This window comes from Carassius carassius, chromosome 36, assembly GCF_963082965.1.
Source record: "Carassius carassius chromosome 36, fCarCar2.1, whole genome shotgun sequence".
In the NCBI taxonomy this organism is placed as follows: domain Eukaryota; kingdom Metazoa; phylum Chordata; class Actinopteri; order Cypriniformes; family Cyprinidae; genus Carassius; species Carassius carassius.
In genome coordinates this window covers 14,419,908-14,447,089 of record NC_081790.1, presented here as the reverse complement: position 1 = coordinate 14,447,089, position 27,182 = coordinate 14,419,908, and the positions used below count along the sequence as shown (strand labels likewise).

Genomic DNA, 27,182 nt, shown 5'->3' with positions numbered 1-27,182 from the left:
ACTTATATTCAATATAAAAGTAATTGTGGCTGTAACAGTCTCGGCATGTCAAAGATTAGTAGCAACATTGGCTTTGAAGTATTTTTAGTTTTTGTGCAGCATTTAGATTTAATTTTTTTCTCCCTAATTTGTTGTTGGTGGCTGTTTTTGCCCCATTGACTTCCATTATAACAACATTTTTGGATTGCAAAGCCATGACACCATGTAATCATGCATTCTTGATTGTTTGTGGTTTTCCCTTTTGGGAAGAGGTAAAATTTGTTATTTTTTACAGTTGATCACTAGGTGGGACCATTAACCCTTTAAATAGGCCTGTGCAAAAAAAGGCTTAGTTTCTGGCTTGTATAAGGAGTTATATGGAGTAAAACAGCAAATTATAGTGTTTGTGTGTGTGTGTGTGAGTTTCGTGATTGTTGGTGGTTTTCCCTGTTGGGAAGAGGTAACATTTGTTACCTGTGCAAAATGGCCTGTGCAAAAAAAAAAAGCTTAGTTTGTGACTTGTACAGTATATCAAGCTATATGGAGTATAACAGCATATTATATTGTGTGTATGTATATATATATATATCAGAGTTTCCACAAAAACATTAAGCAACAACTGTTTAAGCATTAACTGTTTTCATCAGTTATCATTATTTGTTAATAATTAAAAATATTTCTTAAGCAGCAATTCAGGTCATCGGAATGATTTATGAATAAGCATGCAGCTGAAATATATAAAAATAGAAAATTAATTAATTACATCATTATAGTATTCTTAAATAAAAATGTAGCTTAAAAAACAAATATCTTACTGACAACAAACTTTTGACTGGTAGCATACAAAATCATTCGTTCAGTTTGTTCAGTCGAGAATCAAACACTGTCATGCTGTACTGTTTGAGATAAAGGACACAATTGATTGTTTCCCTGATTGTATGTGTGCTGAAGTTTCTCTCTGTTGCAGTACCCTGGCTGGAGCCAAATGGAAGATGGGAGCATTCGAGTGTCTGAGGTGACAGAGGACTCTCTCGGCACCTACACCTGTGTGCCTTACAATAGCCTCGGTACAATGGGACAGTCCCCTCCCGCCCCTCTGGTGCTAAAGGTAAAGAATGAAACTTGTAGGTTCTTTCTTTTCCTTTTTTACCTTTTTGATAATATCATCTATTTGCATCAATATGACGTGGTGTCTGGCATTGGATAGGACCCACCCAAATTTCTGGTGGTTCCTGGAGGGGAGTACAGGCAGGAGGCTGGTCGAGAGCTGGTCATCCCCTGTGAGGCAGAAGGAGACCCATTCCCCAACATTACATGGAGAAAGGTCACCTGCATCCTTAAGAATTCCTGTATCATAGTCAACCAAGATAAAGTGTTTGCTAGAACTGTTTTCTTTTATTGGAGAAGGTAGGGAAGCCCAGCAGAAGCAAGCACAACGTCTTACCCAGAGGCAGCTTACAGTTCAAATCTCTCAGCAAGGAGGACCATGGGGAGTGGGAGTGTGTCGCCTCCAATGTCGCCACGAGCATCACTGCCAGCACGCACCTCCTAGTGATCGGTAGGAGGCGTTGCACAAACATGATGCAGAAACACGACTTGCGATAAAAGGGTTTTTCCATACAGCAATGAATTTTGATCGCATTAGATTAAAGAGTGTTATTTTCTAAATTTTAGTTTATATTTTGCAGGACAACAGTGGTCTTTGTCTCAGGGTTCTAGGAGTAACCCTTACATATCAGGGAATTTTTTTAATGTCATGGAAATTTCTGTATTGAGTATATATTTTTCTAGTTCTACTCTGATGTAGAATAGTTTTTGTCTAATTATGATTTATGTACTCCAGTGTTATTTTCGTATATTAGTATATATTTGTTCATTTTTTTATTTCATTTTTTTCATTAAAATATTTTTTATGTTATTTTTATATTTTCAGTTCATTTTTTAGTATAAGTTTTATTTATTTGGTTATCTACTTATGTAATTTTTATTAGTTTTTAATTTTTCTATTTAAACTTGTTTTTTTTTTGTGTTTTTTTTAAGTTAGTTGCCAAGGCAGCTTTTCTAATTTCCTGGGGGGGGGGGGGGGGGGGTTAGATGTAGTTTTTCATGTAGTATTTTATATACTAAGAATTTTATTTATTTTTCATCTTTATTTCAGTTATGCTTTATTATAATTGCCCCCGGTCGGTATAAGCAAGATGTGGAGAGTCTCGACTGATGTCCTTACAGTTTCTTTATTTCCTTTTCCATTATCCGTATTACACCGTGAAAACTATAAAAATATACAGATAAATACAAATATAAATACTTTGATACACATTTCCTTAGCAAACATACTCAAACAATAAAACTAAATAAATACACCACTAAACAATCATCATTTTCCATCAAAATCTATATTTCACTACACCATAACCTTTACATTACACACAGATTAACTTATCAAAGCGAAATGGCTCTTTGTCAATACATAGCTTAAATAACTTACAACAATAAACATGAACACCTCACTCCCGCAGCACCTACATATAAACAACTACACGTACCTCGTTCCGCTTCCCAAGGGCGCTAAACCAAAACCTGGCGATTTCCTTTGTTCCTTAGCGTTCCTAAATTTGGCGTCTTTGCTGTGTGCTCCCTTCTATTTGCTCTTACTTTGTATATGAGTTTGCCACAGCTGTAACTCGTAAGCACGGGTTTATTTAGGGTTAGTTTAGCCTAGTGGGAGAAACTATACTGCCCACTAGTGGAAGTCACTGGTGCCCGCGCAGAGTGAAGTGCTCATATCTACGCCACAATCCCAATAAAAACGTTCTTTATAAATACACAAAATATACATTTACACTCATTAATCAAGACCTTTTAAACAACTCCAAGCGGACAGTTACATTTATATATATATATATATACATACATACATACATACATACATACAGGTGCTGGTCATATAATTAGAATATCGTCAAAAAGTTGATTTATTTCACTAATTCCATTAAAAAAGTGAAACTTGTATAGTATATTCATTCATTACACATAGACTGATATATTTCAAATGTTTATTTCTTTTAATTTTGATGTTTAGAACTGACAACTAAGGAAAATCACAAATTCAGTATCTCAGAAAATTTTAATATTGTGAAAAGGTTCGATATTGAAGACACCTGGTGTCACACTCTAATCAGCTAATTAACTCAAAACACCTGCAAAGCCTTTAAATGGTCTCTCGGTCTAGTTCTGTAGGCTACACAATCATGGGGAAAACTGCTGAAATGACAGTTTACCAAAGACGACCATTGACACCTTGCACAAGGAGGGCAAGACACAAAAGGTCATTGAAAAAGAAGCTTGCTGTTCACAGAGCTCTGTGTCCAAGCACATTAATAGAGAGGCGAAGGGAAGGAAAAGATGTGATAGAAAAAAAGTGTACAAGCAATAGGGATAACCGTACCCTGGAGAGGATTGTGAAACAAAACCCATTCAAAAATGTGGGGGAGATTCACAAAGAGTGGACTGCAGTTGGAGTCAGTGCTTCAAGAACCACTATGCACAGACGTATGCAAGACATGGGTTTCAGCTGTCGCATTCCTTGTGTCAAGCCACTCTTGAACAACAGACAGCGTCAGAAGCGTCTCGCTTCAAAAAGGACTGAACTGCTGCTGAGTAGTCCAAAGTTAGGTGCTCTGATGAAAGTAAATTTAGCATTTCCTTTGGAAATCAGGGTCCCAGAGTCTGGAGGAATAGAGAGGAGAGGCACACAATCCATGTTTCTTGAGGTCCAGTTTAAAGTTTCCACGGTCAGTGATGGTTTGGGGTGCCATGTCATCTGCTGGTGTTGGTCCACTGTGTTTTCTGAGGTCCAAGGTCAACACAGCCATATACCAGGAAGTTTTAGAGCACTTCATGCTTCCTGCTGCTGACCAACTTTATTGAGATGCAGATTTCATTTTCCAACAGGACTTGGCACCTGCAAACAATGCCAAAGCTTACAGTACCTGGTTTAAGGACCATGGTATCCCTGTTCTTAATTGGCCAGCAAACTCACCTGACCTTAACCCCATAGAAAATCTATGGGGTATTGTGAAGAGGAAGATGCGATATGCCAGACCCAACAATGCAGAAGAGCTGAAGCCCACTATCAGAGCAACCTTGGCTCTCATAACACCTGAGCAGTACCATAAACTGATCGACTCCATGCCACACAGCATTGCTGCAGTACTTCAGGCAAAAGGAGCCCTAACTAAGTATTGAGTGCTGTACAGTACATGCTTATACTTTTCATTTTTATACTTTTTAGTTGTCCAAGATTTCAAAATATCCTTTCTTTGTATTGGTCTTAATTTATATTCTAATTTTCTGAGATACTGAATTTGGGATTTTCCTTAGTTGTCAGTTATAATAATCAAAATTAAAAGAAAAAAACATTTGAAATATATCAGTCTGTGTGTAATGAATGAATATAATAATACAAGTTTCACTTTTTGAATGGAATTAATGAAATTAATCAACTTTTTGATGATATTCTAATTATGACAAGCACCTGTGTGTGTATATATATATATATACAGGCGGCGGGCTGGTGTGGGTTTGCTTATAGCCCCCCAGCTCAGCTGCCATGTGTTGGAGTTTACCCCGGTGAACGAGGGGGTCGCTTCCCTGCGCCTTCGGGTCGGGGATAGGTCTCTCACTGTCGTTTGTGCCTACGGGCCGAACGGCAATGCAGAGTACCCAGCCTTCTTGGAGTCTCTGGGAGGGGTGCTGGAAAGTGCTCCGACTGGGGACTCCGTCGTTTTACTGGGGGACTTCAACGCCCACGTGGGCAACGACAGTGACACCTGGAGGGGCGTGATTGGGAGGAACAGCCCCCCTGATCTGAACCCGAGCGGTGTTCAGTTATTGGACTTCTGTGCTAGTTACAGCTTGTCCATAACGAACACCATGTTCAAGCATAAGGGTGTCCATCAGTACACGTGGCACCAGGACACCCTAGGCCGTAGGTCGATGATCGACTTTGTGGTCGTTTCATCCGACCTCCGGCCGTATGTCTTGGACACTCGGGTGAAGAGAGGGGCGGAGCTGTCAACCGATCACCACCTGGTGGTGAGTTGGATCCGATGGTGGGGGAGGAAGCTGGACAGACTCGGCAGACCCAAACGTACTGTGAGGGTCTGCTGGGAACGTTTGGCCGAGTCTCCTGTCAGAGAGATCTTCAACTCCCACCTCCGGCAGAGCTTCGACCGGATCCCGAGGGAGGCTGGAGATATTGAGTCCGAGTGGACCATGTTCTCCACCTCCATTGTCGAAGCGGCCGCTCGGAGCTGTGGCCGTAAGGTTTCCGGTGCCTGTCGAGGCGGCAATCCCCGAACCCGGTGGTGGACACCGGAAGTAAGGGATGCCGTCAAGCTGAAGAAGGAGTCCTATCGGGCCTGGTTGGCTTGTGGGACTCCAGAGGCAGTGAGGCCATATACATATATATATATGTGTTTTAGTTATAACAGTAACTGCTCTTCACTAAAACTTGTTGAGCAAATTGTTCTTTCAAGGACTTTTGTTTCAGTGAGTTCATCTAACCGGTTCACAAATCAGCCTGAGTTACTCTTTTCTAAAATGTCTAAATCGGTATATCAAACAAAAAGAAAAAATCATCGGTTAAAAACTGTGGGTTCCATGTAGACTTTATAATGATATCTCTCAGTTAATGTTTTACTCTATACACAGACTAGGTATTTAAGGAATATTTCTAATTAATGATTAAAGTGTTGTGAAAAAAAATTTAAGAAAATTAATTAATTAATTTAATGAATTAAGAAAATAGGATTTCTGAGAAAAAGTTATCCGTGATCTCCCTAATCATCCTCAAGTACTGAATATTAATGAAGCTCATTCTAGGGTACTGATTTGACTGGTGTCTTCATTTAATGTTAAATCACTTTAATACCTCGTACTTGCCAAAAGTATTAATTTTTTAGTAAATACTTGTTTCAGTACTTTAAATTATATTTATACGCAGACTTATACTCAAATTTTATAGGATATAGCTTATAAATTCAACAGAGGAACATCCTGTCTCTTTCTATTAGTGGCTAGTGCAGTTGTAAACAAACACTGCCAGCATAGTCCTTATATTTGCATGTACATTGTGCTATTGGGCACTGTTTGTATTTGTTTGACTGCAGTGAATACCTGACCTTAATTATTAGTTAAATAAACTTTCTGATTAGCAGCCAAGCAGCAGCTACTAGGCTAAACTGTTAGCTATTCAGTGAGTTCCTCCCATAAAGCTCCTCTCATAAAGCTCATAAAGTTCCTATGCAAAAGTCTTTTTGATAGGTTGGGTCTCTAAGAGATATTATATGCTGTGAGCAGACTGCTAGAAATGTTTCAGTGTCTTAATGTGTCTAATGTGTAAAAGATAAATGATGCACACAGAGTCTGTTTGTTTGTGTTAGTGCAAGTGTTTCTGTTAAGACAAGTGAGCTAATCGCTCTGACCGAGGGAAATAAAATATGTGTGGCCTTAGCGTCTGTGTACAAGTGTGTGTTTATATTGAGTGTGACACAGGTTGTCTTCCTCCCACAGGCACAAGCCCACACGCCCCTGCCAAAGTCCACGTTTCAGTCTCGACGACCTCGGCCAACGTCTCGTGGGAACCCGGTTACAATGGTGGCTTTGAGCAGACATTCTCAGTCTGGTACGGCCATGTGTGAGTCATCCCAGCATGCTTTGCTTTCTGCTTCTTTTCCTAACTGTAGACCTGAGCTCTGCCGCTGCTGTGAGGCTGCTGCATCCAGGGGCAATGGGTGGGATGGGGCAAAACCTTTCCCCATAGGGATGAGATGACCAGCAGGGCCCTTCAATCTTGAGTTGGACACACTGTTAATATTAATGTCAGAGCAGCTTTATGGTTATGGGTATAATATCATGGTCAGGACTCTTTATATGGCTTATAATTAATAAAATACAGTCTAGTTTGATATGAGTCTTGTTCATAACTTCCAAATAACTTCATACTGGAATGTATTGAGCAAAGATAAGCAGTTAGCTAGCATGTTGGCCGTGTTACATTTCTAAAGAATGTTTAGAAGTACAGTAGAACTCAGATGTAAGTCTGTAGTTTGTACTGTACATACAGTACAGTATTGTGCAGTACAGTATGAAGCCCTGAGAGATTCTGATGATTCTTATGCATGAAAAGTATTTATTATTGTAAAGACTTTGTCTTGTGCCTTCTCGCAGTTAAGTGCTAAACAGTTTTTGATATTTTAACCATACACAGAAAACCAACTATTGCAAGTGAGTATTTACTGTATGATTATTTTAAAAGTTTTCATTACTTGCTTCGGTATGGTGACATCCAGGGTTTAAAAAGGTGCCCCTGAGGAACTTTTGTTAGTGACTTGATCCATAATAGCCAACTCGTCTCCTTGTTCAGTCGTCTCCTCTGCCTTTCTTCATCTTTCTGCTGCCCATGCCAGCGCTTCTGCATCCCTGTGATTCTGCTCCCTGTGTGCTGCTGTCCTCTACGATATTCACCCAGAATATCAGCATTCTATAGCTTTCTGTGCTCCTGACCCTATAGAATGACACATGCTTCGCAATAGCCTTTGTATGTTTGCGTTGGTGGGTACAACAAGAACATTTCAATCGTATGTCTTTAAAGCTGTGTATTTGCTAGCTGTACTTGGAACTTACTCATTTTAGAACATACTGTATTTCTGCAATGGCACACCAGGTAACAGATGGCAGCAGTGTTTCATGGGAATGTAGCATGAACAGGTTTAGCCTATTGCGAGCCCTGGAGACAGATTTCACTCCTTTTTGAGCTATTAATAGTCATGAAATTTAGTTGTTAAGTTTAGAGACTCACATGGCTGTTATATGGAGAAAATTAGAGGAAATTGTAAGGATTGTATGACCTGGGAAAGGAATCTTTCATTATAGGACTGTATACAGTATATACACTACCCTTCAAATGTTTTCCGGTCTGTAAGGATTTTTTTTTTCTTAGATTTTTTCTTAAAGTTAAGTCTCCTATGCTCACCAAGAATGCATTTATTTTATGAAATATAAAGTATAACAGGAAAAAAGTGCAATAACATTAAAATAAAATGTAATAAAAGTATTAATTTAATAAAAAATATAGTCCGCAGTCTTTTGAACTGTTGTGTTTAAATGTATGTATATTAGATCAGCATTATGCAGCTACATTGCAGCTGCAGTAAGGTCTGCTGGTTTTGCTGTTTACATTGTCATCCAAGACAGATCTGTGTCTCATACAAGGAAACCGTGTCTGTATGTCTCACTCAGCATTTCTTTACAGTCTGTACCGACTACTAATTTGAGCTCTTCCACTAAAACAGCAGTCCACACATGCAAAAGCTATGGAAGAATAGAAGCCCATGGAGGATGAAAGCATTTTAATCCTCACCCAAGGGCCAAACCTTAATCACCATTCTGCTTCCGACTTTTAGATCATCATTATCCGCTGGCCTGATGTGTCCATCATGGGTGCCTGAGCAATCAGAGACCTGTGCCAAGAGCTGGCTAAAATTTTTTTTTCACTTGAAACATTGGGTAGTGTGACTCTGTGTTCAGTGGCACTGGGCAGTGTGACTTTAAAGGTTGTGTATGAATGGCCTTTAAAGGTGACCCACGTGAGATTAAACAACAGCTTCCGTCAGCCTCATTGACGCAGATAGTTTGCGTGTTCCTGCTCCTTCCTGTGCATTGCAGGAGAGGTGCCGAGCAACCACTGAGATGCTACGAATAACATGCATCTCAAGAGCCTGTGAACTCTCAAGCTATAAGGGCATGAATGAAGTGATCAATTAGACCTCAGTGGAATATTATGACTCACCAATAGGAATGGGGCGAATGACGTATACACCTTATTCCTTACTGTTTTCTTTTTGAATGTTATTAATATTCCTAACACAGTGTAATTTCAATATCTCAAATGATGCCTTGTGTTTAGCACATCAATCTGTGAGAGAGATGACATCTTGAACGTTTTGGTTCTTGCATTAGAATGATACAACTATATATATTATTACATAAAATATTAAAAAATTTGTTTTGAGAAAACGAATTCTATATATTTTATTGTATGGAAGCCTGTTTCCACAGCTGAATAAAAAATAAAATAATATAATTAAAACTTTTAATCTCACAATTCAGACTTTTTTCTTGCAATTGCAAGTTTATGCCTCGCAATTAGTGTATTCTTAGAATGATGTGATACAAACTCCCAATTTTGAGGTATCAAGTCGGAAATCAGACTTTTTTCCTCAGAACTGCGAGTTTATATCTTGAAATTGTGACTTTGACACACATTTGCGAGTTATCAAGTCCGAACTGTGAAAAAATCACAATTCTGAGAACATATTGGTCTTTTTTCCCCTCAGAATTAGACTTTATAACTGCAGGTCTATGGCACATAATTCTGAGAAAAAATTCTGAATTGCGAGATAAAAAGGTGCAATTACCTTTTTTTTTTTTTTTATTCACTGGCAGAAATGGGCTTCCATACATTTCTAATTGTTATAAATTAACAATTTATATATATATATATATATGTATATATGTATATATATATGTATATATGTATGTATGTATGTATTTAAATTTATTATTTATTACATTGTATACTATACGTATTATTTATTTCATTCTTGTTTAGGTATTCAGTGTTTTTTAACATATATTTTTATTTTTATGATGGATTTTCATATTTGAAGACTGATAGTTTGAGTAGTAAGATGGATACTAGATAGTTTCAGTTTTGTCACACATTTACACTTTATATTTTATGGTGAACAAATGGTGATCTCGTGTTTCTTGCGTACAAAGAAGGTCGAAGAAATTCGGCTTAAATTTAGTCGGGACCTCCGGTGGGAGTCATCTCTTGCATGCGAAGGGCAGCAGATTATCCGAATGAAGCATGCTGGCTGTAGGTGCAGTTACACAAAGTTTTGAGCATGCAAAACTACTTGGACATGTACAACATGGCATGATGTGAGAGTCCAGGGCTTCTGTAGTTAAAAAACCAATACATTATCAGCATAAAAAAACACTACTCCACTTATCCACAACACTGTAGCCATTCTGGTGGTTTCTATAGGAGACGTATTGTCCATAAGACTCATTTCAAGCCATAGGTCTTTCTCAAGAGATAAAGGGAAAAGAGTTGTAGGCCGTACAAGGCACACTGAAGATCTATGAGGATATTTTTGTAAAGATCAGCGGTCGAAAACACATCCTTCAGAATTTTCTCTGGGAAACCGTGAGACAGTTTTGTGTCATTGGATATCACTGAGCACACACACTGAGCTAAACAAACTGTCTTTTTACGTCTAGCTGCAGGCAGTGCTCTCATCAGTATTGTGAGCGACATGGCAATCATTATAAGAGCATATGCGCATGTATGCTTGTGCTGTGCTGAACTCTCTCCATGCATGTGACTCCTCTTGCAGGGTGAAGAGGGAGCAGTTAGGACCGCATGACTGGCTGTCCATGCCTGTGCCCAGCGGGCAGCACTGGCTCCTGGTGCAAGGCCTGGAGCCTGAGACGGCCTACCAATTCAGCGTCCTGGCCCAGAACAAGCTGGGGACGGGCCCGTTCAGCGAGGTCGTCACTGTGATCACACTAGGTTGGCCACCTGCACGATTCAACTTACAAAGACAAGATCATCTCTGCCTGACAGAAATGCATTTTATTGTGGGGATGGGAATGGCAGAATAGTATTTTGATCCCTGTTATAATGTTTTTTTTTTTTACTTTTGCATAAGCTACAAATATATTAGACTATATTATATATTTTATTTACAGAAATAATAAAATTCTGTCTGATCATTTTAAAGGTATTGTCAAAACTTCTAAATGGATATTAGTATTACAAATACTATGAAATACTATTAAAATACTATTTTGTCTAAATAAATTGGATAGAACACATTAAAAACAGAAAACTAGCTACAAGTGAAGTCAGGCATCATAACTTTACATGTAAATATTTATAATGCATATGTTTATTTAGAGATTTCTTTATGTGAAATTTACATTTAACATTAAAATAATTTGTGTTTTTAGGATTTTCTTAAACTGAGCATTAGTTACTTATAAATAATTAAGTATCCAAAACATAGTAAACATAGAATATAGTGATTAAAAATTACATTTAAATTAAATTTATGCATTTAGCAGACGCTTTTATCCAAAGCGACTTACAGTGCATTCAGGCTATCAATTAAATAATAATAATAATAATAAATTATATGTTACTTTAATACTAGCAAATGTATCACTTACAGTATAGTATATCACAACAGTTCAGATGTTTTTTTTACATTTATTCTATAGTATTTATACTATAGAAATAAATACTTTTATTGAGCAAAGATTAATCAAGTTAGCCAAAAGTGTCCATAAAGCAGTATTATTTTAGTATTACTGAGATACTATTATAGTTTTTATTAAAATTGTTGTTGTTTTTGTCATTTTTAGTAGGTTTTTTGTATATGTATGTTGTGTTTGTGTGTGCATATATATATATATATATATATATATATAAACAATTTTAGTTTTAGTAATTTTACTACATTAAGTTTTTTTATATATATTTTATTATTTAATTTATTCAGTTAACATTTTTTTTGTATTATAGCAATGAAGATATTTTTATGGTTTTAATTTGTTTCAAAGGCATTTATAATGTAACAAACAGAGGTGGGTAGAGTACCCAAAAACTGTACTCGAGTAAAAGTAAAAGTACTTAATAGAAATATTTACTCAAGTAAAAGTAAAAGTACTAGTCTGAATAGTTACTTGAGTAAGAGTAAAAAAGTATCGGATAAAAAATCTACTCAAGTAGTTAGTTACTAGTTACTTTGGGTCATATATACTGAGCTAAATATATAATATATACTAAATATATTTTTATTTAGATACATAGATAAAATGTATGTGTGTGTGTATAAATATATATATATTTCATCAGCCTTTACTCAAGTTTCCAGCACTGGTAATAGATCAATATATTAGAATTATATTTTTAACAGCTGATGAAAATTCGGATTTGCATCACAAAATAAATTATATTTTAAAGTATGTATTATATATGTATAAAGAAAACTCCTCGCATGACCGTTAAGTTACAGAACATCTGTCTGTTTACTTAACAGAGGTGTCATGCCATAACATATTTTTAATACGACTGACTTTATATTAAATGTGAATTTAACATTGAAAGTCAATGTGATATAAAAACTGCTAATAATCTTTCATTGTTCATAAAGAGAGCAAATAACATTTACATTATCAAAAATCATTTTCAATGACAGTCTGGAGTTCAGTCACTCTCAAAAACTCCCATTAAAATCACTGAAACTGTTAACACTGTGAAATCAATATCTTAATTATAGATTCGTACACACACCTGCACTTTGTTGTTTCTGACGAGAGAATTTGCCAGAAAGAGGTATTCAGTCAGTAAGCGAGTGAAGGAAGAACCGGAATTTTAGCGATGACTCATCTGAACGCCTCTGATTGGCCATTGCATTCAAAAGCTCAACAGAATCGTGTGTGATTGGTTATAATGCGCAGCGCTGTAAAAACGCGCCTGTCTCTGGCTCAGCGCCAGCCAGCGAAGAACACAGATCTGAATTTTGCAGCTGACTAAGATAAAGTAATGAGAGGAGCGTCGCCCACAGTAACGAAGTAAAAGTACAGATTTTTTCCCAAAAAATTACTCAAGTAAGAGTAAAAGCACCCATCTTTAAATATACTCCAAAAAGTATTAGTTACCCCAAAAAATTACTCAAGTAAATGTAACGAAGTAAATGTAACTCGTTACTACCCACCTCTGGTAACAAAAAATAAATGTCAAATATATGCTGCTCTTTTGAACTTTCTTTTAATCTAAAAAAAAGCAATGTTTTAACAAAAAATGTTAAGCAGCATTACTGTTCTCAGCATTAATAAGAACAAATGTTTCTTAAGCATCAGATCAGAGTGTTTTAATGATGCAGTGGTTTACTTTGTTTCCTCTAGTATTTCCTATAAGTACCCCAGAACCACTGGTGCTGCTTACCCCACCACGGTGCCTCACAGCCAACCGGACACAGCAGGGAGTCCTACTCACATGGATCTCTCCAGCCAATCACACGTCGCCAATTGATCACTACATCATGGAGTTCCGCCTCGGGGAGAGGTGGGATGTTCTTGATGATGCAATCCCTGCTGGAGAGACAGAGCTGTTGGCTAGAGACCTGGTTCAGGTATGCCTGAGATGACCATTTCAAAAGATTGACATAAGGCTTGTAATGGCATTCCTGCAGGTGAAAATGTGTTTGAGTGTAAACTATAAACTAACTTTTTAAGGATAATTCATCCAACAACGATTATTTAGTCATCATTTTGTTGTACATTTAAAGGGGTTAGTTCACCCAAAAATTAAAATTATGTCATTAATAACTCACCCTCTTGTCGTTCCAAACCCGTAAGACCTCCGTTTATCTTTGGAACACAGTTTAAGATATTTTAGATTTAGTTCGAAAGCTTTCTGTCCCTCCATTGAAACTGTATGTACGGTATACTATCCATGTCCAGAAAGGTAAGAAAAACATCATCAAAGTAGTCCATGTGTCATCAGAGGGTCAGTTACAATTTGTTGAAGCATCGAAAATACATTTTGGTCCAAAAATAACAAAAAATACGACTTTATTCAGCATTGTCTTCTCTTCTGGGTCTGTTGTGAGTGCGTTCACACTCACAACAGACCCAGAAAAGAAGACGGGGGGTAAAAAAGGCGGTAAAATCTCCCTCAAGGTTTTTTACTGCAACTAAAGTTGAAATGGATTGAGTTTTCTAGTCATCTGTTTAAAGGAAACATGCTGTACATGTCTCTGCATTGTTTTGCAGGAAGCCTGGTATGAGTTCAGAGTGATGGCGGTTATGGAGGACCTTGTCAGTGAGCCCAGTAATGTAGTGGGAGTCTCTAGTACAGGTCAGTGCTCTGAGGATTTTTATAGTCCATATGGGTTTTGAAAATGCATTGTGAGATTTACTGCACATAATATCATGTTATACTGTGACATTTTTGTGTAGGCCCACACAAGCATTAATGGAGTGAGTTGATTCTGAAATAGTGATGATCTGATGAGATTCTGCTGCCATCTGCTGGATTTAATGTGAATCACACAGTTTGAAATGGTGCATTGAGCTCTTATTTTTTTTTAAATACGTTTTTTTTTTTTTTTTTTTAGAAATATAGTTTTTATTTCGCTGACCATATCCCCTGCTCTATTTTAATATATTTCTGTGATGGCAAAGCTGAAGCTGAAGACTGCAGCCATTACGTCACCATCACATGATCCTTCAGAAATCATGTTAATACACTGATTTCTTATTATTATCAATGTTGAAAACCGTTGTGCTGCCTAATAATTTTGTTTGTTTGTTTATTATTTGTATAGCACATTTAAAAACAACTCATGTTGACCATTAAACAACATATAAAACAGAATAACCAAAAGTAAGACAGCAAGAACATAAGAACAACATGACATAAACATAACCTCCAGTGATTGACAGTCACCTCGGAATGATTGAATTTACTAAATAGACTGCGCTGCAGTCAGAATTCAATCACTACTTGAAGTTAAAATAAACAAGAGGCTGCCATTCAGGCTTTGTTTTCATTTCTCAAAGCATCCCAGGGTGATTTTGAATGTATGTTGAATGGCTTTATGGTTGAAGATAGGAGACTGTTTCATTCTGTTTCAATTCAATTCAAGTTTATTTGTATAGCGCTTTTTACGATACAAATCATTACAAAGCAACTTTACAGATACAATACAATATTTAGTAGTAGCTTATAAGTGGTGACTGTCAGTTTGTGTGCATATGACAGGATTTTTCAGAAAAATTAATACAAGACGTAGTCAGTCAGATGATGAACATTATAAACAGCAATTATTAAATGATGCAATCACACTTGTAGCAATATTTGTTAGTTCTGTTTGTTGATTCAGGGTTAGCATCATCTGAGGACCTCTGAGGGTCAGCATCATCTCTTCTCAGGTGTTCTGGATCCAGACTGGAGCTTTTGTAAATCCTAGGCAAAACATAGAAAAAAACACAGACATCATTAGCATAGACGCTGTTCCAACAAAGTAAAATTAATTAGTTTAACCCAAGCAAAAGAATAATAATGCACATTTGATCAGATACAACTGCAGTCACAATTTAAGAGTTGCATTATTCGAATGCTTGGCGAAAGAGATGCATTGTTAATCTAGATTTAATCATCAGCATAACAGTGGAAGCTAATTCCGTATTTTCTAATAATATTACCAAGGGGCAACAATCTTTAAATCTTCCCTGTTATTAACTAAATAATTCAGAATGAGCTGTATGGTTTATTGTTTAAATAGCCCACACTAAGATTGAAAGCGCTTGTGTGTGTGTGTGCTGAAGGTGAGCTTGTTTGTATCTTTCAGACTACTTCCCGCCGCCTGAGGTGCCAGACGAGGGGCTGGCGCGGCCGGTGGTGGCAGGCATTGTGGCCACCATCTGTTTCCTGGCAGCAGCCATCCTCTTCAGCACGCTAGCGGCCTGCTTCGTCAACAAACAGAGACGGCGTAAGCTCAAGCGGAGACGAGGTCAGTGGTGCCCTCGCGGTCTGAATGCCCTCCTCTTTCTCATCCAACCACATGCCCCTTCACATCTTACTCTACAGACTGTTACATTTTTTTTTGTCCAAGGAGTTCTGGAAAACAGCGGGAAACTTTCCATTTTTCCAACTTTCCATCCAACTTTCTTTTTTTTATGTTTAACATTCAAGACACTCCTACAGTTTTGATCTCTTACAGTTTTGAAGGAGTTTGCAGGCAGTTGTCAAAATCACACAACTGATGATGCAGAAAGCTTTCAGAATGCTTTTTCATCAGGAAATGCAGGGCTCCAGACTGCGACAAAATGGTTGTAGTTTGCACTCATTTTTTCCACCGGTGCAATTAAATTTTGTGACTGACCATTGTTTAACTCGTAAGCGCTGCCATTTCTGTTGCATATGAGAAACATCAAATGACAAATAAAACAAAAGCATAACAAAATCCTGCTACTCGTTTGAGCTGCGCAGCGCAGACTGTTTATCAGCTGGAACCATGACACAAACAAACTTGTCCAAGCTCAAAATAGCTTTAATCGGGAACCAAAGTTGATTTTCTGACACTGTTACAGCACAGTGGTGCAACATTCAGTGAGATGTGTTTGAATTCACCACACAGTGAATAAAGATTGCTGTGAGATCTAGTGAGATGCATTCAAATTCTGCACAGAAATCTGTTAATCTCAAAAATATACTGTGGTGAACAAACACTTATGTAAAATTAAAGAATACATCAACTTACCACTAGAACCTGTAGATGGCAGCAGAGGAGCACTTATTCTTATTGGCCTAATATTTATTAATTTCTACTTTTTTCATTATATTTTGAAATGATAAAATCACTATTATAAAATCACTAGTATAAAATATAAAATTAAGAAATCAGATTTTGTCTGAGTTTTGGACTTTTTTGTCTATGAAGTATGTAAATTCACAAAGTGCCTTGAAAAACCAACTTTTAATAATACATTTAATAAAAGTACAATATATATATTTTCTACTTAAAAAAAGTATATATATATATATATATATATATATATATATATATATGTATGTATGTATGTATGTATGTATGTGTATATATATATATATATATATATGTATGTATGTATGTATGTATGTGTGTATATATATATATATATATATATATATATATATATATATATATATATATATATATATACTTTTTTTAAGTAGAAAATATATATATTGTATTTTTATTAAATTTACCATTATTTTGTCAAATGTGTATAAACAAGAAATAAACAAGAATTGAACATGCAATATTATTAGTAGCTGCACTTATTAATGCAAAACAATAGAATTTAATTTTATGATTAAATTATCTATATTCCTAATACTCCCACACACCACCCCCCCAGCACTACCAAATCTGCTCCTGGTGGATTTGTTTGCATCTACAAATGTACTTGTACTGTAATGAGTAATGTCATGTCCCTCTGAAATTAAAAGAATACTGCACATTGTAATTTCAATGAGTTAAGTCTATTTATTATCAAAGCATTTGTCAGTTATACAGTTAAAATGGAGGAAATACATGAACGATTGCATTGCAGGCTGATTTAAGGTGTGCACCTAAAAAATTTCAGTCAGGGGCTACAGTGTTCCTAGTAAAAATAGTTAGTCTGGAGCCCTGAAATTAGTCATTTTATGCATGTCTGAAATCTCTAATCTGGTTTTCTCTTCAACAGATCCCCCTCTGTCTATAACACACTGCAGAAAGAGCGTGGAGACTCCGTAAGTAATGTCTTTTAAGAACTTCCCCCTTCTCCCCTCGCACCTCAGTTTATTCAGACAGAGAGTGGAGTGTGCTTCATAAATCAAGGCATCCAACAGGCACGCCCTCTCGTTTAAAGATCCTATTAGAAGAGCCATTTATTACTGCTCAGTGATAGGCCTGTGATGTACTGTGTTCATGGACTGGATGGTCGAAGTTAATTTCATCAAAGAGCAGTTTATTCATTTTTTCATTGGTCTGGATTTCTAAATAGTTCTCTCTTGTGTTTGCTTTGATTTGCACTTTAGATCAATGGTTCTCAGCCTTTTAGACTCCAAGGTCCCCTATTTTCCACAGCAATATTTAAAGGCTCCCTAAATCCCAGTTTCTGTAACTAAAATAATTACTGTATAATTAAAATGTAAATAATTACATTTTAGAATGTATGTGTGTGTGTTTGTTTGTGTATGTGCGTGTGTGTGTGTGTGTTTGTTTGTGTATGTGCGTGTGTGTGTGTGTGTGTGTGTGTGTGTGTGTGTTTGTTTGTGTATGTGCGTGTGTGTGTGTGTGTGTGTGTGTGTGTGTGTTTGTTTGTGTATGTGCGTGGGTGCTCTTGTTCCGTCCAGGCTGGACTATTTCAATTCTCTCTTGGCAGGTCTTCCAGCCAATTCTATCAAACCTTCACAATTAATTCAGAACGCGGCAGCAAGATTAATTTTTAATGAGCCAAAAAGAATACGTCACACCTCTGTTTATCAATTTGCACTGGCTTCCAAAAGCTACTCACATAAAATTCAAGGCATTGATGTTTGCCTACAAAACTACCACTGGCTCTGCACCCATTTACCTAAATTTGTTACTTCAGACTTATGTGCCCTATCTAGAAGCTTGCGTTCTGCAAGTGAACGTCGCTTGATTGTGCCAACCCAAAGAAGCACAAAGTTACTTTTACGGACTTTTAAATTAAATGTTCCCTCCTGGTGGAATGACCTCCCCAACTCAATCCAAGCAGCCAGTCCTTAGCCATCTTCAAGAATCGGCTTAAAACACATCTCTGCCATCTTTATTTGACCATCTAACTTTAACACTCACTATTCTAATTCTATTCTTTAAAAAAATCTAACTACCTTTCTAATCTTTTTATATTCTATTTTCTTTTCATTAATTATGCAATTGTATGTATGTGTGTGTGTGTGTGTGTGTGTAAAGATCTCTAACACTAGCTTGCTCTATTCTTTTTTTATTCTATCTGTTTTCTTTTTTTAATTTATTATATTATTTAAAATCCCATGCTACGTGTACTGTTAACCTAACTGAGACTTGTTATAGCACTTATATATCATTGCTCTTTTTGTTGTTTTTGATTGCTTCCACTGTCCTCATCTGTAAGTCGCTTTGGATAAAAGCGTCTGCTAAATGAATAAATGTAAATGTAAATGTAAATGTGTGTGTGTTTGTGTTTGTTTGTGTGTGTGTGTGTGTGTGTGTGTGTGTGTGTGTGTGTGTGTGTGTGTGTGTGTGTGTGTGTGTGTGTGTGTGTGTGTGCGTGCGTGCGTGCGTGCGTGCGTGCGTGCGTGCGTGCGTGCGTGCGTGTGTGTGTGTATGACTATTCCACATCTGGAAATCACACTTTTAAAATAAGGCTTCTGGATATAAATCCTGTGGGAATTCTGGTTCTTCAAATGAAACAAAGAGTTATTGAGGGGGTGAATTAAAATGATACATATCTTGATTAGATTAGCTTATTATAATGCTTGTTTTGTCTCATTTTAAATCACTTTCAGTCATCTTGAAGCCCCTTTGGAAGTTGGCCCTGGCCACCTAATAGAGATTTGCTGCTTTACAATAGATGTTATTGTGCATTACTTTTATTAGCTTTTTCAAATCTTAGCCACTAATTTAATTTACTACATTCACGTTTTGTGTTTATTAACAAAGTATATTTTTGAAAATAAACAGTATAAATGTAATATAAGCTTCACGTTTTTGGCAGTTTAAAGACTTCAAATACTCAATTTAAAGAAATGTTTTCTATTTGCACATTTAGCAAGAACACTGTAAGAAAAAAGCAGTACACAACAGCATATTAGTAGTGTATGTAAGGTGCGAAACTGTACCTTTGAGGATACTTCCCCAAGCAGAATTTATTTTTATTTATTTCACAAATTAGCTTATTCTGTATGTTTACTAGAAACACCACTGGCCCATTGTGCTATATGAAGTTTATCTATCTATCTATCTATCTATCTATCTATCTATCTATCTATCTATCTATCTATCTATCTATCTATCTATCTATCTATCTATCTATCTATCTAAAACAAGCAAGCCCTGCTGTTAACTGTTACGTAATTAGTTACTTTTTTAGGTAGTAACGCAATATTGTAATGCTTTGCTTTTAAAAGTAACTTTCCCCAACACTGTTTATTATTTGCAATTGAAGTTTATTCCTATTTTGTTTCTGTAACTAATCTTGTGTTTTATGGATGTTAATTAGCCATTTAAGTTATTGTAGGAAAAAAATACTGTTCATGTATTCCTGCTTGATAAATTGACTGTGATTTTGGCCTGCTCTCTATGAATGTTCATGGTTTTGATGACACTTACTACCCTAGCAAAGAAAGTACTGCAGGATTAGGGTCAGCTTCATCCTCATAGTAACTGGTTTCTGCACAGACACCGATTTAAAGTGACCTGCTGCTTTTAAGTTCACGTGGCAACAATCAGACACTGAAAAGAGAGTGCAAAACATGATTGTACAGAACAAGCACTGTAAATAATATGTTGTGTTAAAAGTGTTTTTTAATCATTTTGTTTGCTATAATCCAAACACACAGAATACACAATTTATTGTGAAGATGAATATTAATCACACATGGAGTTTATATTATAATGGACTCTCTGTAGTTCACCCAAAATCTGTTCTTGTGTCTCTCAAAATTAGTAGATGTATATACATTTTTTCAGTGAATAGTAACTTAAAACTGCTTATACGCACACTAATATTTAAAGCATTGAGACTTTTATGATTCAAATTTTTTTTTCTTTTTTTTCTGAGCATTATAAGCAGTAAGCAGTATTTCATAACTTACCATTAAAAGCAGTGCTAATCGCCTTTCAAAATTACTAGTGCGACAAGTAGCTTAACCCAATGTCAAAACCATTTTTTTTAAACGATAATCCAGAGTTAATGTTGTATGAAAGGCCCAGAATTTATTTTTGGGTGAACTGTAATGAGTTTGGGTGATAACCACAATATCTGTGGATTCTCTACCATGGTAAATGTGCATGCTGAGTTGTCTCTGCTTCAACTAATGCCTGTTACAATGCTTTCATATTTTTATTTAGCATTTACCATGGTATACTAACACACTACTGAAAAACAGGGAGGTTATTTTACTTTATTTCTCCGGTATACAACTACAACATTCTCGGCTTGTCTTAACTTACATTTTACACTAACTCTTTTGTTTGTCTGTCTTCCCAGTGCTAATAACAGTGGACATCGGTGACTAGGATTTTCATATTTATACATTCAATAGTATTTCTTCATATTATTTCTTCATAATCTAATATTTAAAGTATTATCCTATCACAGTATTGCATACTGCTTTGATGAATCTAGAAGAAGCAAATTTACTTGCATCCTCTGATGTCAAACAATGAGATCTAAGTGACAAGAGAGCAGTGCTTCTCTAGAATAATACATTTAGACTAGTGATGTCTCCGATATTACATTTATAGTACTTGAACCTCTTACATGCATCTTTCAGTAATCTAAAGATAAATGGGTTAACTCTGGTATGATGTCAGTAATAAACTGCATAGTCGTGACATTTAAAAACATGCTGCTATTCAGCATACTAGTTCACTTTATTTCATGATATGCTGGGATACGGTATCTCTTTGTGGTAGTGCTGTAGTATTGAATTGAGTATTTTAGCTAGTTATGTAACCGCTTTTATCTGCAGTATTTTTATGGCATAAAGTATTCATTTTTCACAATATATACTTTCAGTTATTGTACTTCTTTTACATAGGCTTGTGCTTTGCAAAATTATACAGTGGAGGCAAAAGCATGATGTCACAAAAAAAATCTGGTATTCATTGTCAAGAAAGAAAGAAAAAGGAAATTTGGGGATTTTGAACATACAAAATTAGGAATCGTTAATAATGTTAAATCAATGAGAAATGCTTAACATTGTATTATTTCAATAAATAAGCTAATTTGTGTAATAATCAGCATTGTTATCACTGAAGCACAAGATCAAATCATTCTGGAAAACAAACTATAGGTTTGTGTAAAGCTTGTTGATGCATTTTGAGTCCAGTTGTCATTAAGGCAACTTTTTTTTTTTTTTTTTCTGCCTTTAAAAAAACAAAAAAACAAAAAGTAGAATATAATTCATTTAAAAATGGAGACCCAAAGCATTTAGTCTCAGATCTTTGCACTCCACTGTATATCAGCCGCTTTTGTCAGGAATCTCAAAGAAACCTCTGAATGTCTCCTGGTATTTCAAAAAAAGGATGCTGCATGAATCCAAGCTGGCGTTGACATCCCTGCATGCATAGGCCCTAAAATGTGTGAAAGGTGGTAAATGGTCATTTAATAAATGAACAATCCAGTGCACTCGATCATTATCATTTCTTATGTCCTCAAGCTCTCCCTTCCTTTTTCCTTTACTTCTATCTCTCCATGTCAATGTTTTTTTTCCTTCTGCTATGTTGTTTTTTATGGAAAGCAGCCTCGTTAATTGCCAACATGACCCCTCCCCTCCCCATCCTTCCCATCTCTATTGTGTTTCCTGCCGCAGGAGTCCTCTTACACCTCTACCTGGCATAGAACCCTACTGGGAAGGCCAGGAAAGGAGCAGCTACAGGCCTCCGCCCTCCAGTCCTCTGTGAGTGCCTGCACCTTGTTCAGCAGTGTGCACTGCCTTATGTCGCATGCATCCCATGTGCGCTGCTGGGCACGGTTGTTTTGGCAGGCTGTGAACCCATGCGCTTTACACACAGGAGACCCAAAGCTTAAGACTTTATCGCCTTTTAGCATCCTGCCGACTCACACATTTACACTTAGCACTGTGAAATTAAATGTAAAATAGCTTTCTAGGTTATTTTCAACTTAATTTCTGATTTAGTCCGTGTGAATGTTTGTATAAATAAACATTTACATTAATACACTTATAATGGAAGCAGGAAAGTGTGCCAAAGGGTTTCACATCAGAAATGTAAAGCTTGTATTATTTTTGTAAATGTCTTTTTGTTTGAAGTTATCATCTTTATTTTAAGATGACAATTGTTCTCATGGTGGAACAACTGGTTATGTATTACAAAAATCATTATTCTGATCACTTAACTAATATAGAAGTATAGGGATAGTTACATGAAAAATAAAACCGTATTATCACACTGCTCTCTGTCTGTTTCTCTCTCTTTATAAAAATATGTGAACCTATTAGAATTGGTTGGTTTTCTGCATTAATTGGTCATAAAATGGCAAACACAATGTGCTTAAGCTAACAACACACACACTAAGCACATTGTTGTTGTCAATACTTGTGACTTTGATGAAGTTCAGATGACATTCTATGACCAATTAATGCAGAAAACCAACTTATTCCAAAGGTTTCACATACTTTTTCTGACCACTGTGTTATATCCAATTATAATCACATGCTCATGTTCATATGAAGCGATATATACTACTCTGTAAAGCAGATCCCTACTGCCTCTTTTTGAATTTCCTCACAAAATATAAATTCTCACATTAATTTTGTACATTAATTTTGAAAATAAAAGAAGGAAATAGTTTCAGATATATCCTCATAGTATACACTACATAATCTGTTGGCCTCCTAGGCTTCCATTATAAGTGTATTTACCTATTCCATTTATAAATTAAGTGACTGGTTTCCGAATTAGCGTACTAAACTTGCAGTCCATAGACTTTAGGTTGAAAATATCTCGGTGTGCAGCTTTAATTTGATTAAGGCCTCAGTTTATTTTTATGTGTCCTCCAGAGGGCGACATAGCACCTTTAATTTGATTATGAGGCAGTGCATTAAGAGCTGTGAAATCCTCGTCACAGAAATGGGTCATGAATGCTTTCATAACGCTTGCTTTATATGAAATTAAGCAAGCAACAAGACTTTAAATCAAATTTAGCCCTTTATTGAAATATATTATTAAATTTAAAAAAAATATATCAAACACAACCATCTCTGAATCAAATTTAATATAGCTCCCACAACTCTGATCAAGTCACCCATTACATGACTGGACCTTTACTTTAAGATGATTGTGTGGATGTGACTTTTGATTCTCTTGTGATGCAGTCCCTTTTCCATTTAGTTAAGCCACCCCAGTTTACTCTTAGTTCTTCTTTGTGTTATTCTCACTCCTGATGGGTCAGTTTTCTCTCTTTCTGCCAAATATTTTTTCCTCCACAGGTCCACATTTTTAGTGGAAGTCTATCTATCTGTCTGTCTGTCTGTCATGATAAACACACTACCAATGTTAAATTCTAATGTGTGTGTGGGTATATATATATATATATATATATATATATATATATATATATATATATACTTCTCCTTTGCCCCAGATAATTGTGGCATATCAAGATGCTGATTAGACAGCATGATTATTTCACAGGTGTGCCTTAGGCTGGCCACAATAAAAGGTCAATCTAAAATGTGCAGTTTTATTACACTGCACAATGACACAGTTGTTGCATGTTGTGAATGAGCATGCAATTGGCATGCTGACTGCAGGAATGTCCACCAGTACGGTGCCCGAGAGAGAACTTGGTCGGTTCACTTAGTTCTGTCGTGGCCACGAGATATTAATTTGTGGGAACATCATATTAACTTATGTCGTGGCCACGAGATCCTTTTTGTTGATTATTTGTTTGAGATGTTATCTTGAGGGAACGACATCCTTTTCTTGTGGCCACGACTTCTTATAATGAGGGAACATAAAATAAAATATTAATGAATACATCTCTGATAATCCCGGGTTGCTATGGTCACCCAGGTTTGTTTACGCATTAAACTCATGGCCACGAGAAAAACATGTCGTTCCCTCAACATAACATCTCGAGGCCACGACATAATATGATGTTACCACGAGTTAATATGTCGTAGCCATGACAAAACTAAGTGAACCGACCATGACCTCTTCCAGGCACCATACACCAGAGCTGTTGCCAGTGAATTGAATGTTCAATTCTCTATCATAAGCCATCTCCAAAGGCATTTCAGAGAATTTGGCAGTACATCCAATTGGTCTCACAACCGCAGACCATGTGTAACCACACTAGTCCAGGAGCTCCAGTTCCTGCCAATATCCAGCAACTTCACACAGCCATTGAAAAGGAGTGGACCAACATTCCACAGGCCACAATCAACAACCTGATCAACTTTCTGTGAAAGAGATGTGTTGCACTGCATGAGGCAAATGGTGGGGTTTTCGGACACCTCCGGACCCCCCAGTACAGTAAAACTGCACATTTTAGATAGGCCTTTCATTGTGGCCAGCCTAAGGCACACCTGTGCAATAATCATGCTGTCTAATTAGCATCTTGATATGCCACACCTGTGAGGTGGATGGATTACCTCGGCAAAGGAAAAATGGGGGCAAAAAAAAAGTGTTGCATTTATAATTTTGTTCAGTGTGTATACAGTATATATTTATATCATAACTTCAGTTTTGTAATAATAATAAAATATTTACTTGCTGTATTCTACATAATGCATTGCATGTGAATTTTTGTGCTTCCACACATTTACAGTAGTTTAAATAACTTTGCACACATTTAGCCCAAAGGCTGCCAAGGGGTGGCTTGCACTCTCTTTCACGTGTCTTAACCACCCCCATAATGTTTGTTTCAGATTTCTCCCTCCCAAGCACCTGAGCCACTGCCTGTATGTCACCAACACACCCCTGCACACCAGAGGTTAATGTGCAGCAGCTAGTATTACTGCGTTCAGATTGCTTTTGTTGTTATTTATTGTTTTGTTAGTGAATCAATCTTATATAAATGGTAAATATTTTGTGCAATCCTGGTATTATAAAACTTATGCACTTTGTGTTGTTATTTGCAATTATGTTTACAGTGAGTGGTCACAGTAGATTGAGCTTTTATTGAGATATTCTGTGCCAAAAACTGTATTAACTGTGGTATTACTGTGTATTGCAAGACAATCATTTTTAAATGCTTAGCTTGATTAGTCCAGGAAGATTTTGAATTTTGTGACCTAAAAGCAACACCATGTTTGTATGGAAAAATGAAAAATTTGCATGGAAGGCCAATTAAAGACAGAACAAATTTATTTTGGTGGACTCTATAAAGTCTGATAACATCTTCCTGTCAGCAATCCTGAGGTCATTATCTTTCATCACAACATTTAGCAGGAAAACAACTTGACATGATAAGGATAATTACAACTAAAACACACTGAATCTTTGATGTTTTATCAATGTTTTAATCCAAAAGATGTTTACTCTTGCAAAATGAAAGCACAGCCTTCTTGGCAAGTGAGCCAATGTCCGATCAAACCTGTCTGTGTGTTTAGTTTTTATTCTCTTAACAGACATGTTGTGTATTATGCCTCTTAACATTTGTGAGAACAATTGTGGGAACTTTCTTTGGTGGGGAATTTCTTTTGCTACAGAGTGTGTATTGTGTGTTCCCTCTGCTTGGCTGGGGAAAAGCCTGCTTTATGGTGCACTGTATTGTTGCTTGGAGCAGGCATAACGTCATTGCACCTGAATGGTGGTCATCAATAGGCAGTTGCCATGGAAACCAAGCTCTGTCACCGCAGCCATTACAAGTGAAAGTGCATGGTGTAATGATTCAGCAAAAACAAAGCTTCAGCCATTACATGTATATTTGTTACTGAATAAAGTATTATGGCTCTCCAACATTTCCTGATTTTCTCTCTTCTTTTCTGGACTATGCTTGTTATTTCTCGTTGTTTGGTCACATAAATACTCTCAGTTGAATATCTTGGAAAATGTCACCATCTATGATTAATGAGGACTCGTTTTTGGTATTTATTATGTCTACCACACACACACACTAAAACAGTACTGTTAAACTGAATTAGCTGTGACATTCAAACAGTGGTGACTGGAGAGTGTAAGGCCTTAACAAGGATGAGTTATGACAAGATATATCCAGAAAAAAACTGTGAAAATTACAACCAACAATCATTGTAATCACATCTAGGCATCTATATTAGGTTTCAGGGTACTACTTTATGGGGCCTTAAATAATCGTGTAATTATTCATAAGTCCTGTGTCCTAGATATTTTCAAACTGATTTGAAGATAACTGATTTGTTTTTAATATGTAAAGTAGCATAAAGATGTCATAAAGATAAACTGGCAAATAATCTAAATCATAGGTTACATTTAATTAATGTGATTATGGCCTAAAAGTAAACAAACTACTTCAACAATTATTCTGGTTTATGATAAAAGAACATGTTGCACTGAAAGCTTGAGGACAACTGTTATCTTAAAGGGTTACTCCACCCCAAAATGAAAATTTTGTCATTAATCTGTAAAAACTCTGTTCCATAAAAGGTATGAAAAGTCGTCGTCAGAATACTCCATCTGCCATCAGACGTGCAATGGGTTATATGAAGTGACGGGAAAACTTTTTGTAAGCGAAGAAAACAAAAAATAATGACAATTCAATAATTCCCTTGTAACCCCTGTGTCACTCCATATCACCATGCTGCATATGCTCTTCTGTGTCATCTGCGCCATAAGGATACACTGTTTTATTTT

The 27,182-nt window shown here is 36.4% G+C and overlaps 1 protein-coding gene across 2 annotated transcripts in view; it reads left to right on the top strand.

The window, feature by feature from the left end:
- The window catches only part of igsf9bb (immunoglobulin superfamily, member 9Bb), a 101,934-nt gene that overhangs the window by 66,845 nt on the left and 7,907 nt on the right, over positions 1-27,182 (top strand). The window contains exons 9-17 of one of the 2 annotated variants that reach the window (XM_059526395.1): positions 947-1,087; positions 1,187-1,303; positions 1,387-1,537; positions 6,556-6,667; positions 10,449-10,624; positions 13,024-13,250; positions 13,894-13,978; positions 15,474-15,635; positions 17,356-17,401. In XM_059526395.1, the coding sequence (XP_059382378.1) occupies positions 947-1,087; positions 1,187-1,303; positions 1,387-1,537; positions 6,556-6,667; positions 10,449-10,624; positions 13,024-13,250; positions 13,894-13,978; positions 15,474-15,635; positions 17,356-17,401 (1,217 nt within the window). Of the gene's footprint in view, positions 1-946; positions 1,088-1,186; positions 1,304-1,386; positions 1,538-6,555; positions 6,680-10,448; positions 10,625-13,023; positions 13,251-13,893; positions 13,979-15,473; positions 15,636-17,355; positions 17,402-27,182 lie in introns of both variants that reach the window. The other variant, XM_059526394.1, reaches the window with a different exon arrangement.